The 17018-nt window shown below is 42.0% G+C and overlaps 2 protein-coding genes across 4 annotated transcripts in view; one reads left to right on the top strand and one right to left on the bottom strand.

Moving 5' to 3' along the window:
- Positions 1–1877: 1877 nt before the first annotated feature.
- On the bottom strand, positions 1878–16691 carry polr3glb (RNA polymerase III subunit GL b). 3 transcript variants are annotated; one of them, XM_083989372.1, is made up of 9 exons: positions 16563–16691; positions 15037–15062; positions 14837–14956; positions 7833–7962; positions 6733–6801; positions 5799–5855; positions 5588–5673; positions 4432–4551; positions 1878–1982 (listed from the first exon to the last, which is right to left on the bottom strand). In XM_083989372.1, exons 3-9 carry the CDS (start codon positions 14939–14941, stop codon positions 1896–1898), a joined length of 654 nt encoding a protein of 217 aa, XP_083845498.1. In that variant the 5' UTR covers positions 14942–14956; positions 15037–15062; positions 16563–16691; the 3' UTR covers positions 1878–1895. The 3 variants fall into 3 exon arrangements, with proteins under 3 accessions (XP_083845498.1, XP_083845497.1, XP_083845499.1); XM_083989371.1 differs by having other exon boundaries at positions 14837–14950; positions 15031–15062; XM_083989373.1 differs by lacking the exons at positions 15037–15062; positions 16563–16691 and having other exon boundaries at positions 14837–14979.
- The window catches only part of pmvk (phosphomevalonate kinase), a gene marked incomplete at its 5' end in the record, with an annotated part of 187148 nt that continues 185080 nt past the window's right edge, over positions 14951–17018 (top strand). Inside the window, one exon of the mRNA XM_083990401.1 lies at positions 14951–15012. Coding sequence (XP_083846527.1) covers positions 14951–15012 — 62 coding nt within the window. The remainder of the gene's footprint in view (positions 15013–17018) is intronic.

A 17018-nucleotide genomic window follows, 5' to 3' on the forward strand; every position in this document is an offset into this window, starting at 1 on the left:
TGTCCCAGTGTATGGGCTAGCTATGTGCACTGTGATTGGCTCATCGCGTTTGGGGGCATGGTTTAGCCATAGATCAATTAACTGTCACGATTGGCAGCAACCCGTGATGTGAGCGCTGACGTCACTACGGTAACAACGCGATGCCATGATTCGTTCGTACTGAGGTCTAGATTTCTCCTCGTCCACCGACGTTACAAATCGTAGAACACCGTGAAAACTATAAGTAAAAGCCTACGAGTCCATTGAAGCTAATGCTAACACAATGTAAATAAATAAGATTAGATTAGATTAGACTTTATTTCATCCCCGAGGGGAAATTCGTTCATGGATGAAATAAAGTATAATCTAGTCTAGTCTAATCTTATTTATTTACATTGTGTTAGCATTAGCTTCAATGGACTCTATATGCTTTTACTTATATTACATGAAGTGTGCTCAAGAATATTGTAAACTACCAAGAAATTAAATATAGATAAAACAAAAGCACATTACCGCGTTAGCACCTCTTGAACTCAGTGTAAATAGCTCTGACCATGTAGCCTACCTTGACTTCCTGCTTCTGCTTCTGACCCACAATCCCACAGTTCACCCTCAAAACAGCCCGGGGTCATGTGACCATGCACTTTCAAAATAAAATGTCCTCACATGAAGGTTTTTAAATCACAACTAAAATTATTTAGCATTACAATTTTATACAACATAAACCCTTTTTAATTCTCTCATTTATTGTCATGAATTTACGTCTATTTATTGACCTTTTTAAACACTTCATGAACTTAAATATATTTTTGTATCTTTGTAACATGAAACATTAATTTAAACAATGAAATGTGTCTCACAGACAGTTACAGCTGCTTTCTGCACCTGTGTTACATCACAATTTTTTTATGAGATGTGCTCTCTCCAATTCTTATTTTTATTAATGTAGCACTTTGAGATTGTTTGCTCTATATAAAGTGCATTACAAATAAAATTCATTATCATCATTATTATTATTATAATAAAATATTACAATCTCAGTCCAAACTCTTACTAACAAGACGACTCAGAGTAAATTCAACAAAGTTTTAACATTTAATAGAAAATGTTCTGATACAAAAACATGTTTTTCTCCACAAACGCAGCTTCTTCAGTGAGTCGGATTATTGATTAGTCCATTGATTGATTGATCGATCAGTCTTTTAATGATCCAGCTGTTCTTCTTCTCCTGGACCTGAATGTGTTTTCTTTTCTCTGTGGGTCGGCGCCACCTGCAGGTCGCTTCAGTCCTCTGCAGTCTGATTGGTTCACACAGCAGGAAGCTGCTGTTTCCAACGGCAACGACGTTCAACAACAACACAACAATGATAAAAACAACAACTACAACAACAATAAAAACAACAAACTCTGGTACAAAAGGTTAAAAATCCTCAGTGCAGGTTCAACTCCACAGGACTCTTTAAAGGGATAGTTCACCCAAAATTCAAATTTCACTCATCATTATCTCCTCCTCCCCCTCATGTGGACTAAGGGTTGGGAGAAGTTTCAGAGTCCTCCGTGGCTTCTCTGAGTTACAGGGGGTCTCGGCGTAGCAGTGCATGTCCATATGACGGTTGCAAATGGATACCAACTGTCTTCGTAACAAAAATACACACCAAAATACATCCAAATACCTCCATGCTGCTCTTATGTAATGTCCGTCTTGTATTGAAGCCCCGACATGAGAAAGTGCAAATGCAAATCATGCGAGATTTGCATTTGCACTTTCTCATGTCGGGGCACGGAGGACTCTGAAACTTCTCCCAGCCCTTAGTCCACATGAGGGGGAGGAGATAATGAGGGAAATTTGAAGTTTGGGGTGAACTATCCCTTTAAAACCATGAGCCAAGATGCTGGTCCTCCTGGTCCTCCTGGTCTCAGTAAATGGCCTCGTCCATGTTGTCGTCGCTGTCTCCTCCGAATTCCTCTCCGTTGTCAAAGTAGGACATGATGTAATCCGTTTCCTGCAGATGAGGAGCAGGGACAGAAAACAACAGGTCAGTCAATTACTGATCAATAACTGATCAATAACTGATCAATAACTGATCAATTACTGATCAATAACTGATCAATAACTGATCAATTACTGATCAATAACTGATCAATAACTGATCAATTATTCATCACAATAAGCGTCTAATTCAATTTAAAAACTTTATTAAAAAACATCCTACCAAACCAACTATACCTGCTACAGTTTTGCAACTTCCACCAAAAATCATTCTCCCAAATCATTTCTACGGCTAAATAAGTATTTCTGTAGGAAAATCTGGGGGGTGTGGCGGCGTGGAGTGCAGCGGTGCAGCGGTGCAGCGGTGCAGGTCTCTGGCCGCAGCGGGGACGGTGTAGCTGACAGCTGTACAGACCCCATTTGGCCAGCTATCATTTTCTGTTGAAGCATTACAACACTGGAACTCACTTCCCACCCATATTAAAGAAATACATACATACTGTACTTTTACATCCAAACTAAAAACATGGCTCACTCATAACTACACCTGTACACACTAAGATATTGTGCTATTTGCACCATGATCATGCTGCCTGTTTGTGTTTTATCTGTCTATGTGATGTCTGCATGCAGCCCTGTCTGTCTGCATCCCAGAATGTGTGGTAGCCTACAGTGCTGATGTAGCCTATTGTGTGTGATTACTGGTGTGTTGCTTGTGCTGCTCTTGTATGTTTCTATGTGCTGTCTCTGCATGATTGCACTGATGCCTTCCTGTTCTATCCTTTCCCTAGTGATTCTTTTTAATCATTGTGTTGTAATATATTGTTGTTTTTTAGGATGCCCATTGTCATCTGGCCGGGGACTACAGCAGGATATTAGCCCTGCTGGCTAAAGCCCTTTTTACTGTATTTAATGCAGTTGATTAATTGGGACTGTCCACGTACAATAAAACAATAAAATAAAGAAAATACAGCACGCTGCACGCTGAACGCTGTCCCCAGAGCAGCGTTCAAGGAGACCGATTACTCAGACAAAACCAAGATCACACTGTTTATATACAGGGATGCAAACGGGTCAGGACCAAAAAAGAGAGGAATTTCCCGGGGGGTACATTACAATATCACAGAAAAGTCCATTTCCAGTAGTTCAACCCCAACCAAGTATTGAGTGCATAGATGGACATAGAAGGCCAACATTTCTATATTAAAAATGCTTTAAAAAAAAAATTCCTTTGCAATATTTCCATTTTGGAGATACTACATTTTAGGTCTTCCCTGAATGTTAGTCATAATTATTATTATTAAAATAATAGACATGTCTACATTATATATATGTCCATTACACACTCAGTGTGGACATATATATATATATATGTGTTAGTTTCACTTTTTGAATTGAACACATTCTACATCGCGGATTCGCGGAGGCAACGTCTTTAAGGCTTCCTTCCTTCACCTCTGAAACGGGGCAGAGCTCCGTGGGAACATCTGCCTGACACAGCAACGTAGGGAACCGTGCATGTCTGCGGCGCACAGCTCCACATGCACGGGGGGGGAAAACGGCGTCGCCTTCGCACCGACTGCACGCGGATACGCGCCGCTTTAATGAGCGCGCATGTCGCGTCTATATTGGAGGTCGGCTGTTATCAGTATAATCAGAGACCATGAATGAGTTCGCCTCAGTTTCACGTGATTGTCACTGTCACTGTTAGAAAAACATTTTACTGACCCCAGCTGAGACGCTGAGACCCCCCCCCCCCCCCTCCCCAAAACAAAAACTCTTCGGATCTGAACGATTCACACAAGTCACCTAATTGGTCATGAAAAAAGCGAGTTTCGCTTTTCGGCGCTGTTTGCATCCCTGTATAAAAAACATTATGTTTTGATTATAGTTTAAAGGGTACCTCAGAGTGTCTATTATCATAATCTGTAAAAAAAAAACGGTTTTGACGAGTTAACTCGTCGATGGTCCTGAACGTTCGGCACGCTGTGACGAGTTCACTCGCCAATGGTCGTGAAAGAGTTAACGCTGATGGTCTGTGTTTTGTTCTGATAGGAGTTACCGTTTTCTCACGCTAAGCCTAAATGTGAGACCGGTGCAGAGGCAGAAAATCACTCTTTTTCTCCACGTTTCTGTCTGTCTCAGCCTGCGGGGCCCCTATCGCCGTGGTAACCACCTGGAGTTGCCGTGGTGGTAACCACCTGGAGTTGCCGTGGTAACGTCTGATCCTCAGGCCAGAGCTCGTTAACTTCATAAACAATCCACCTGGAGCTCGTTAACATGTTTATAAACACAGACACAGACAGGTAACTCAACGTGGTCACAGCTCCTCCATCAGAGTCTTCACCTGAAGATCGTGGGTTTGATTCCCGTGGTGACAGAGGTGGCAGTGTCCCCCAGTAGCCCCAGTAGCCCCCAGTAGCCTCCAGTAGCCCCAGTAGCCCCCCCCCCCCCCCCCTCACCTCCTCAAACTCCTCTTCGTCGTACTCCTCCTCTCCCTCGGCCTCCTCCTCCTCCTGCTTCTTCTTCTCCTCTCCCTCCTCCTCCTCTGAGCTCTGCTGCTCCTCCTTCTTCTCCAGCGTCTGCCACAGTTAAGTTAAGGTGGAAATCATTGTTAAGGTGGAATGAAGCCTAGAGCTGCAACTAACCATTATCTTCATTAATCTGTCCATAATTTAAATGATTAATCCATTAAAAACATCAACCAGTGTTTCTCAAACCACCAGACGACATCGTCCTCAAATGTCTTGTTTTGTCCACAAACCAAAGAGAGACTCAGTTTATTGTCATAAAGGAACAAAGAAACCAGAAATATTCACATTGAAGAAGCTGCAATCAGAGAATCTGGAGCTTTTTTTATTTATAAACGACTCAAACTGATTATTAGATTATCAGAATAGTTGAAGATTCATTTACAGTAATAATCGATTATTGTTGCAGCTCCAGTATAAATCATTGTTAAGGTGGAACAGCAGGTTATTGGAGCAGGTTGTTAAGGTGGAACAGCAAGTTGTTAACAGGGTTCTTACGGATCCTTAAAAAGTCTTAAAAGGCATTGAATTCATTAATCTAAAAACAAGGCCTTAATTGGCATTAAAATGTCTTAAATCAATTTTTCAAAAGTCTTAAAAATGTTAACACTTGGTGAGTGGTATTTTATAGTTGTAATTAGTCTCAAATCTCTAAATAATTGGTAACATTCTGACATAGAGAAGTTAGTGGCGGCCGTCACCAGCTCCCAAGTCAGTGTTTTGTTTTGTTTTTCTGGACTTTTTCTGCATTTATTTTGAAAGGACAGCTGGAAAGAGACATTTATTTTGAAAGGACAGCTGGAAAGAGACACAATCCAATGTTCATGTAGCAGTCACTTTACCTTGGACCACATAGGAAAGTGGGTCAAATTGTCCCTGACCCTATGATGTAATTGATGTGGTGTTTCTTTTTCTGCATTTATGTTTATTATAAAGTCGGTCTTAAATTTCATTTCAAGTGGCTTTAAAAAAGTCTTAAATTTTACTTGGCTTAAGCTGTAGGAACCCTGGTTAAGTTGTTAACAGGTTGTTAAGGTGGACCAGGTTGTTAAGGTGGAGCAGCAGGTTGTTAATAAAGTTTTTTCACCTCCAGCTGCAGCAGAACTTCCTCCTTCTCCTTCACTTTCTTCTTCTTCTGACTCTGAACAGAGCGCTCGACCGTCGCCACGACGCCTGAACCACACACACACACACACACACACACACACACACACACACACACACACACACACACACACCTGTCAATCATCTATCAATCACCTGTCAGTCACTGCCCTGTGTGTACGGTGTGTACTGACCGACTCTGGGAGGTTTCCTGACGTGGACTCTCAGTTCTCTGGGAAACCTCTTCCAGTCTGAAAACACATCGTTCACATCGTTACAGACTTCCTTCAGACTTCTACTTAAACTACACAGGAGGGTTATTATGGGATGGTTGTTACAATAACAATCAACATCTTCTCCGTCACTGTTTAAAAACTACTGGACAGTTTTTCTCTAGTAAACATCTGCAGCATCTGTAGCTAAACCCTTTTCCTAAAAATACATTATTTATTAATGGAGTTGTTATGGACAATAAAGAATAGGACTTTCTGGTAAACAACATACTCATCCTCGAAACATTTTATATACACAAATGTAAATATATGAAAGTGAAACCTCGTTCTATGTGTTTCATAACGAGCTTCTCTCTTTCACCAAAGCCCTTCACATTATGCAATGAAACTTTTCAGTTTATTTGAAAAATATGCTCTGCAACAAAAGCCCTAGCTACATTTTTATTATATTTTATTGATTTCATGGGTATTTTACTGTCTCATGTAAAGTCTCTATTCTGCACCTGATTTTGTTAAATAAAGTTGGGGAAAAAATCTGTAGCATCTGTTAATGTCTACCTTTTAATTTATGTACTTCAATAATTTAATTTTTTATTTAGTCCTGATTTTCTAGACGATGATCTGTATTTAAATTTACTTCCTTCTTTTATAATCTTCTCGACAACGATCTGAACTTCTATGTCTTTACTTCTTTTCTGTTTCTCTGATTCATAGATAGTGTTTTAGTTTATTTCAGCTAGAGGAGGTGTTTTAGAAGTCTTTCTGTCTTCCATCTCTGCTGCACATGATTCACTTCTATTCATCTGAATGTGTTTAACATGTAAAATGTGTAAATAAACTAAATAAAGATAAAGATATAAAAGATAAAGATAAAGACATGTATCTTGGTGCTGACCTGGGGTCCAGTCCAGCAGAGCCTCCGTCTGCTCGCCGCTGTGATACTTGTCAGAGTAACGCTCCACATCTGGACAGGAAACACAGACACGTGAAAACCTACTGATTATTGTTATCAATAAATATATTGATTATAGACCGAATCTCCTTGTTGTTTACATTCTACTTCCGGGTAAAAAACCAGCACGTAATTTGAATGAGATCAATAGTAACGAACGAGAGTTTAGCTATATATCATATTTTTCACGCCCTATCACCGTTTAGACAAATCTGAAATGATTGAAGAAACATTACTATTTCTGTGTGTGTGTTTTGTGTTGCTATGTGTTGTATTTATTCAGTTTGGGGGAATCAGAAAGCATCAGTGTCTCAGCTGACAGGGACAGCTAACAGTAGCTAAGCTAACGGTAGCTAAGCTAACAGCGGTAGCTAAGCTCATAGATATTTCTATATATTTGAGATATGAGATATATCTATGGCTAAGCTAACGGCAGCAGCAAAGCTAACGGTGGTAACAAAGCTAACGGCGGTAGCTAAGCTAACGGTAGCTAAGCTAACGGTGGTAACAAAGCTAACGGCAGTACCTAAGCTAACGGCGGTAGCTAAGCTAACAGCAGGACGTCAGCTGTTAAAACCCTCCCGTTGTGGGACACGACATGAAACTACTCCAGTTAGCTCCGTCATGTTGGAACTCAGATATCCGCTGGAGAAAATATTTTTTCATGGAGCGTTTATTGAGTCACTGAGTTATTAAAGTTAAACAGGTAGCTAACCGTTAGCCCGGCTAATCTATGATAACCATGACTAATTACAAAAATGTGCACACAGAAATAGTAATGTTTGTCCAATCACTGGTTTTATAAACTTTACAAACATCAGATTAGTCTAAACGGTGATATAGTGACATGAAAAATTAGATAAATATAGTGAAACTCTCGTCCGTCACTATTGTTCTCATGCTGGTTTTCTACCAGGAAGTAGATGTAAACAACAAGGAGATTCGTCCTATAGATAATTCATGTTTTCATGTGTGTGTGTGTGTGTGTGTGTGTGCGTGTGTGTGTGTGTGTGCGTGCGTGTGTGTGTGTGTTGACCTCTGACCTCTGTGAGCAGCAGCTGGCTGGATGAAGCAGGGCAGACTCCTCATGGCTCCTCTGAACTCCTGTTTGAGCGCCAGCAGGTACTCCGCCTCCTCGCCGCCCGCCAGGGGGAGGGGCTTCTGCTCCATCGCCTAGACAACCACGACACACAACACACACTCACTACTCACTGCACAGCAGACCCACAATGCACTGCTGCTGCTGCTGCCAGTAGCATCCAATCACCTGATGACTGATCAATATGAATCTCTATCGTGTTCAAATCTGGACACAAACACGTCTGTTAAAGGGATAGTTCAACATTTAGTCAAATTGGCCCATTGCCATAATCCCTATAGTCATAGCAGTAGGTTCGTTACCTTTTTTTTTTTTTTTTTTTCCCAATTTCTTTATTGAGTTTTTGCAGACAGTACAGAACAATACATCAGTTTCACGTTGTGTTAGAGCGTCTGCATTAGAGTGAAGTACAAAAAAAGAACAAGACAAAAAGAGAACCCCAACATGAATCCCACTATCCCTCCCAACAACCCGTGTCAGATGTAATCACAGTAAACGACTCAATTATTACACAAATAAATTTAGTACAGATAAGACAAAAAAAAAAGGGTAAAGTATCAAATGTATCAAAGAAGAAATATCAAATGTAAGTATATATACAAATATAAATAAATATCAAAGGAGAATAGAAGAAAATAAATAAATAAAAAAAATAAAAATAAAAAAAGGGGGGGGGGGGGGTACTCTCTCTTTCCAACAGTTAAGAAGCGTCCTCGGGATCATCAGGAGTAACATTAAGACTGTTACTAATATAATCCAGCAGTGGGTCCCAAGTTTTATGGAATGCTGTCAGAGATCCCTTCTGTGAAAACCTTAACTTCTCTAACTTTAGACATTGTAAAATCTCCCGTATCCAACTGTTATGAGTCGGTGGGGAAACATGCTTCCATTTAAGTAGAATGGCACGCCTGGCTAGCAAGGTGGTAAAGGCCATGACACGCTGTGTAGAAACAGGGAGATTTTTAGGCAGAGGAAGACCAAAAAGAGCAGTCAGGGGATTTGGTTCTAAATTTGTGTTGAGAGCCTGTTTGAGAGTTTGGAATATATTGGACCAAAAGTTGGTCAACCTCGGGCACGACCAGAACATGTGCACATGGTCGGCTGGGGACTGTTTACAGCGGTTACAGGCATCACTGTGACTTGGATATATCTTTGCCAATTTAGCGTTAGTGAAATGGGCTCTGTGAAGCACCTTCCACTGTAATAGACCGTGCCTGGCGCAAATCGACGAAGAATGGATTAGTTTTAAAATGTCTCTCCACTGGACATCAGTAATGTCTACCCCCAAATCCTTTTCCCATACGTTTTTAGGCGATATAGTGGGGTCTGGGCTCAGAAGTGCAATCTTATTATAAATGACAGATATCAGTCGCTTTTGTTGCAGGTCGAGAGACAGCAGTTGGTCTATTTCAGCTTCAGGGGGGCGGTTTGGGAAATGTGGGAACTGCTTTTGGATAAAGTGTCTCATTTGAAGATACCGAAAAAAATGGCTATTAGGCAGGTTGTATCTATCTGACATAGATGCAAAAGACGTGAAAACACCTTCTTCATACAGGTCCTTAAGTGTTCTGAGGCCCTTATCCGACCATATGCGGAATGTAGGGTCAGAGCGGGAAGGGAGAAATGCATAATTATTCAAAACCGGGGAAAGAATTGAAGCCCTATGGAAACCGTGCTGCTTTCTGAACTGGATCCAAATTTTAATTGTATTGGTGACGACCGGATTAGGTGAGACATTATGGGCACTTATGGGGAGCTGTGAACATATCGTAGAATGTAGAGAGCAAGAAGAAGATGAGATCTCAGTGTGAGCCCAGGGTGGACAGGTGTCTGCACCTTCACCATGGAGCCAATATATAAGTTTATTAATGTTGCAGGCCCAAAAATAGTGGCGAAAATTTGGCAATGCTAGCCCACCTTCAGGTTTGGGAAGTTGAAGAATGTTTTTCTTAATACGGGCTGGTTTATTATGCCAAATAAAAGTATTAAATTGTTGGTCGAGATTAACAAAAAAGGATTTATTAAGACAAATTGGAATGTGTTGAAAAAGATACAAAAATTTCGGAAGAACTACCATCTTAATGAGATTAACTCGGCCTGCAAGAGACAGGGGGAGGGCAGCCCATCTGGACAAGTCCGACTTGCATTTATCTAATAAGGGCTGAAAATTCTTCTGAAAGAGTTCCCTGAAGGAGCTGGTAATAAACACCCCCAGATACTTGAATCCCTCTTCAGCTATTTTGAAAGGAAATACGGATTGTGGGAGAGATCTCGCCAAATTATTAACAAAAAATAGCTCGCTTTTCTGAATGTTTAATTTATACCCTGATAGGTGCCCAAACTGATCCAGAGTTGACAAAATTGGGGGGAGGGAGGATGTGGGGTTTGAAATAAATAAGAGAAGGTCATCAGCATATAAAGAGAGTTTGTGAACTAGACCGAAACGAGAAATGCCTTCATACTCATTCTGGTTTCTAAGCCAGATGGCTAGTGGCTCGATGGCTATATTGAACAACAAGGGTGAAAGCGGACATCCCTGCCGGGTCCCACGTTTGAGAGGGAAGTATGCTGAATGGACGCCGTTAGTATTTACAGAAGCCGAGGGGATGGCATACAGAAGTTTAACCCAAGAAATAAAATTAGAATCAAAGCCAAATTTCTCTAAAATAAAAAATAGAAATCCCCACTCCACCCGGTCAAAAGCTTTCTCTGCATCAAGCGCCACTACAATTTCAGGAGTGTTTGACGCGGGTGAGTATATAATGTTCAATAGCCTTCTGGTGTTAAAGAATGGATGTCTCCCCAATGTGAAGCCTGTCTGGTCTAAGGAGATTATTGATGACATCACACTTTGGAGGCGGAGGGCGAGAACCTTAGCCAGAATCTTATAATCTATGTTTAAAAGTGAGACAGGTCTATAGCTACCACAGGAGGTAGGATCTCTATCTTTCTTCAGAAGCAGTGAAATAGATGCCTCATACAGGGTCGCTGGCAGTCTGCATTCAGTAAAGGAATCATTGAACATTCTCACCAGGATGGGGGCTAGTAACATCGAGTACGCCTTAAAGAACTCGACTGTAAAACCGTCGGGACCGGGAGATTTCCTGTTTTGCATAGAATTGATTGCTTCGTGCACCTCCAACAAAGAGATGGGTCTGCCCAATTCTCTGGCGATATTTACTTCAATTTGAGGATATGTTAACCGGTCTAAAGGATTGGGGGTCGCTGCAGTAATTGGGTTGCATTCAGAAGTATACAGTGTGGTATAGAAATCAGAAAAACACTTATTGATAACTGCTGGATCAGAAGCGAGGCTACCATCAGGTTGCTTAATTTGAGAAATCAATCTAGAAGCGCTAGCTGCGCGGGCCTGCTGTGCCAATAATCTTCCAGCCTTATCTCCCTGCTCAAAAAAGTTTTGTTTCGATTGTCGCAGCTGTCTCTCCACTACGCGTGTCATTAACAGGTCATGTTCCGAATGTAGCAGTAACCGTTTCTTATAGAGGGTGGGGGATGGGGAGGTGGAGTAGGTTCCATCAAGCTTTAAAAGTTCCTCTGCAATTTCCATCAGCCTAGCCTGCTCAGCCCTTCTCATTTGGGAAATATAAGATATCACCTGTCCACGAATAGTAGCTTTAAGCGCTTCCCACAGAATGTTACTGCTGACATCAGGGGTGTCATTAAACTCTATGTAAGAACGAATTTGAGTCGCAACAAAATCTTTGAATGTATTATCTGACAACAAGTGCGAGCTGAACCTCCATCGTGAGCGTGGAGTTGTATCTCGTGGAAAACTAATGTCAACTGTGGTGGGAGCATGGTCGGAGATGGTTATTGGGTGATACTCACATGCATTCACGGCGTCTAGGAGATTATTATCAAGCAGGAAGAAATCTATTCGGGAGAACGTGTGGTGTACATGGGAAAAAAAAGAAAAAGCTCTACCATGGGGGTTTTTAAACCTCCAAGGATCAGAGATTCCCAACTGCGATACATACGTTTTTACTACATTCGCTGATTTGGATAGTGTGGTTTGTGTAGGGGAAGATCTGTCGAGAGTCACATCCTGCACGAGATTAAAGTCCCCACCCATAATAATGCGGTGACTATCAGCGTTTGGAATTTTTGCAAAGAGCCTCGTAAAAAATTGGTCATCGTCCCAGGTTGGCGCATAAACTGAAACTAAGACCACAGGTATATTCTGAAGCGTGCCCGAAACTATGACATAGCGGCCGTCAGTGTCTAGAATTACATTTGTTGGCTCGAACAAGACCCTTTTATGAATAATAATGGCTGCCCCTCTAACTTTATCTGTAAATTTTGAATGGAATAAGTGGCTCATCCACGCCCTCTTAATACGTGGGGTGTCAGATGTTTTGAGATGTGTCTCTTGCAAAAATATCACGTCCCCTTTAAGGTGTTGTAAATGTGTCAGGATCTTACCAATTTTAATCGCATTGTTCATGCCCTTAGTATTCCAGGAAATCAGACGAACTCCGTTATCTGTCTTCACAGCATTAGCCATAGAGCCGACAGTAACAAGTTAGATTGACACTGCATGACCTGTATTCTGTACTGTAATGAAGGGAGAGAGAATGGGGAGGCGTTGAAAAGGAGAGAAAAAAAAGGAGAGAGAGAAAAAAAAAGGGGGGGGGGGGGGGGGGGGGGGAACAAAAAATAAAGACAAAACAGTGATAACATTTGTGACCACCTGAGGGCTACACCCACAATAAGGAACAACATCTGAGCTCTCCAGCTCACAGCTAACAACTAAACTAAGCTTCCGGGGTCTCCTTCCCTTGCATTAACAATAATTGACCCCACATAAGTCACAGAGAAAAACATTAATAAACATATCAAGTGCTATGTTCCAGACAAGGTATATAAACTTTTTTTTTTTTTTTTTTTTCTTTTGCGGAGAAATGAGCCAAAGTATAAAATATTACTGCATAGGACTTGCACATATGGCTCCATACAACGTTTAAAAACTCTAGAACATCCTGTGAGAATAATAATAACATCCAGGACCAGGAGGTAGAGCTTGTTAAACTTTGCAAACACATGTGTAAATTAAAAAAAAAAAAAAAACTTGGCACGAGAACGGGTTGAAGATAATCTAAATTCTTAAAGTAGCCTGGTGTAAACGAGAAGAAAGAAACATGAAAAAGAGGGAATTCAAAAAAATATTAGCGAATATCGGATCTCAAATCAATGTGCAGGTAATGTAATAAAATGTCCAGCCGGTGATTATTGTTTAAACCTCTGCACAGTCAAAACACCAGCAGTCCGTCGGGACCGTGGTCTGTAACTACTAATGATGCAGTCTGAGAATTAACTCCAGGCCCGTCCGGGGCTGGTGAAGACAGTTATATAGTTGGCATCATATTAACTCACGGTTATCCAGTAAGCATAACAGTGGTTCATCATGGTGGGCTTACTGTAGTCGCTCATGGTCGTCAGGTCTCCTCCGTGCGGATGGATGTTATGAAGCCTCTAGCCTCGGAGACCGAAGAAAACCTCTTCCTCTCCCCATCTTTCATCACGATGACAAGCCTGGCAGGGAATAGCAATGCAGGTTTGAAGCCCATGTTGTAGAGCTCCGACATCACCTCCCTGTACTTCTGGCGTTGTTCCACAACCTCCGGCGCGTAGTCCTCGTAAATGGAGATGGGGGAGCCTCTGTACTGCAGCTTGCCTCTCCTGGTTCGGGCTTCACGTATGATCCTCTCCTTCACCTGGTACCTGTGCAGCCTGATAATGACGGGCCGTGCTCTCTGCCCCGGCTTCGGTTTCTCGGATAGCGTACGATGAGCTCGGTCACATTCCGGCGGTGAGTCCAGGACGCCTTCGCCAAAAACTTCCATGAGCAGGTCTGCAAAGAAGGCTGTGGGTCGCGGTCCCTCCACTGACTCAGGTACGCCGACCACTCTGATATTGTTCCGCCGGCTCCGGGACTCCAGGTCGCTGACTTTAGCTAACAGCTTAGCATTGCTCTCCGTTAGCATAGCACAGGATGCCTCCACTGTCAACAGGCGCTCGTCTTGTAGAGTAGCATTTACCTCGAGAGAGACTATCTTCTGAGCGTGGTCAGACACTGTGGTGTGGACGTGGTCCAGCTTTGTTTCGAGTGTTGAAATGGAGGCTTTGAAATCAGCGGAGAGGGCTTGGCGGTGTTCTTCCAAAAGGTTAGCAATGGCTGCCATGCTAAACTCATCACTTGCCTCGTGTGCGGGACTGACCTTAGCACCCTGCTCTTTTACGTTGTGTCTGGTCGCGTACGTCGACATATTTCGGGGATATGTCCGTCAAAAGAGATGAATATTACCCTTTGTTGTGACTTTCGGGGTCTTGAAACGTTAAATTGACAATAGTTGCGGGAGCGAGACTCTACACGCGTCTACTCCATCGCAGCCAAACCGGAAGTCTCAGGTTCGTTACCTTTAATTGTCGGTGCAAGCTGTTTTTAGAACGGCGGAGCAGAGCCGTGAGCTACTCAGAGCTACGCTACGGAGGCTCATTATGGGATTTCTTGGTTTCATCAAACTCATCAAATACACAATCCAACAACTCCACAACGCTCTGGTGGACAAGTTGTGAGCTGCACATTCACCACCACGCTATGCGATAATAACACAACGTTACCACACAGAGTTGTTTTAGAGGGAAATTCATGCAAAACCACTGATGCACGTTGCCTTCAGGGACAGTTTTTCATCAACAGTCTCTGTATTTCCCTCTAAAACAACTCTGTGTGGTAACGTTGTGTTATTATCTCATAGCGTGGTGAATGTGCAGCTCACAACTTGTCCACCAGAGCGTTGTGGAGTTGTTGGATTGTGTATTTGATGAGTTTGATGAGGGAAACCCAGAAATCCCAATAATGAGCCTCCCATGGTCCAGGTCTTACCGGGTCTAGACTCTAGTGGACTGTAGTGGTCCAGGTCTTACCGGGTAGGCCGGCGTGGGCTGCTGTAGGGACGGAGGTAAAGTTTCTCCTCTGTTGATGACGGCGTCGACGTTGAAGCTCAGAGTCCGACGACCACGAGCAGACATGATGGACCAGGACCGGGACCAGGACCAGATCAGACCAGGACCAGATCAGACCAGGACCAGGACCAGGACCAGGACCAGGACCAGGACCGGGACCAGGACCAGATCAGACCAGGAGAAACCACTGACAGACAACACACACAACAGTTTGAATGAATGAGAGAATAAACTCTGGTTTGTTTGTTTTATTAGATCCCCATTAGCTGCTGTACAAGACAGCAGCTAATGGGGACAGCAGCAACCAAAGCCTCAGCTTATAGCCTGTAGCCTGTAGCAGCGGTTCTCAACTAGTCTCACTCTGGGTCATTAAGTCTCGACCCACTTTTATAGAATTCAAACCAAGATTTTTTTTAAGCCTTTAAAAACTCATTTTTCTCTTTATTGAGCAAAGTGCATTTCAGAGCACATGAATGAAACTGAGGAGTTACCATGACAACTGCATGTACGGAAGTGAATAAAAAAATATCAAACTGCACAAAATGGAGACCAACAAAACGATATATTTGACTTCTAATGCATCTCTGCATTCAGAGCATGTTCACTAAAGTGAATAAATATCAAACTGCACAAAATAAAGACCCACAAAACAAAACCAGATTCACTGCATCAGGCCACATTAATAAGAAACTGAGATCTTTGCATTCAGAGCAAATGGAGCAAATAATAAGAAAGTGAGGAGGAGCATTACAACTGCATGTGTTCACGTGTCTCCTGCCTTTCAAAATAAGTTATTTTTCAAAATAAAAGACATGTCCAACATCAGATGTGCATTAAATATTATTTACTTTATGACCAGCTGTCCACGACCCATCCAGAACGGGTCTAGACCCACTTCTGGGTCCCGACCCACCAGTTGAGAACCACTGGCCTATAGCCCCCCCCCCCCTTTTTCTTACATATCAGTCAAAACAAGAAGCATATACAGTATACATTACATAGTTACATACCCATGTACAGGTGTCACATATACACCTATACATTCACATACAGTACATAGATACAAACATACTGTCTGATAATTATATAACTCAATGTTCTATCTATCATTGTGTCTTTGTACCTTTTTCTTTTTTTCAATATTGGCACATTCTCACTGTATTTTAGTTCATCAGGTAATGCATCCCATAACTTCACGCCACAAACTTCCTGACTCAGGCTGGTTCAGTTATTGATCTCTAGTTATTGATTTATAGTTGTGTACAGTTTGTTCAGTCAGAATCAACTTCAACATGAAAATGAACGAGACAGAAGAGACAAACTACTGGTTATTATCATACTAGAATATATTATGTTATGTTATATTATGTATAACACAGACACACACACACACACACACACACACACACACACACACACACACACACACACACACACACACACACACACACATATACTGTATATATAAATGATATGAACAGAGTGTGAGCTGTAGTTTTATCTGTGCAGAATCTGAGTCTCTTTGTTTACAGCTGTTAGCATCGTTAGCATCGTTAGCTCAGAGTTAGCGGTGTGTGTGTGTGTGTGTGTGTGTGTGTGTGTGTGTGTGTGTGTGTGTGTGTGTGTGTGTGTGTGTGTGTGTGTGTGTGTGTGTGTGTGTGTGTGTGTGTGTGTGTGTGTGTGTCACCTGCAGCCTGTGTGTGTCTGTGTGTTGTTTCTCCTCCTCAGACTCAGTTTCCTGATTAAAACATCTCAGCTCCATCTCTGTTTACATCCTCCCGCCGCCGCCGCCATCTTGCCTTCTCCTTCCTCCTCCTCGTCTTCTTCTGCTTCTACATCCGCTCCCGGTCCCGTGACGTCACTACCGCCCCCTGCAGGTTCAGATTCGGTATTACACCACAGGTCCAGCAGCTCAGACCATCATCCATCATTGTTGATCAGTTTAACGGTTTCATTGATTAACTAATAACAATAATGATCATTTAAATGTTTTATTTTTTATTTTCTAAACTTTATTTATCATCAAATAGTCTGAACAAGTGAAAAAGGAACAAAAAAAACAAAGCGACAGACAGACAAACATCGAAATGATATAAGAACAAACTATATCAACATTATCAACATATTAAAATTATTAATATAT

This window comes from Trachurus trachurus, assembly GCF_905171665.1.
Source record: "Trachurus trachurus genome assembly, chromosome: 16".
Taxonomy (NCBI): Eukaryota; Metazoa; Chordata; class Actinopteri; order Carangiformes; family Carangidae; genus Trachurus; species Trachurus trachurus.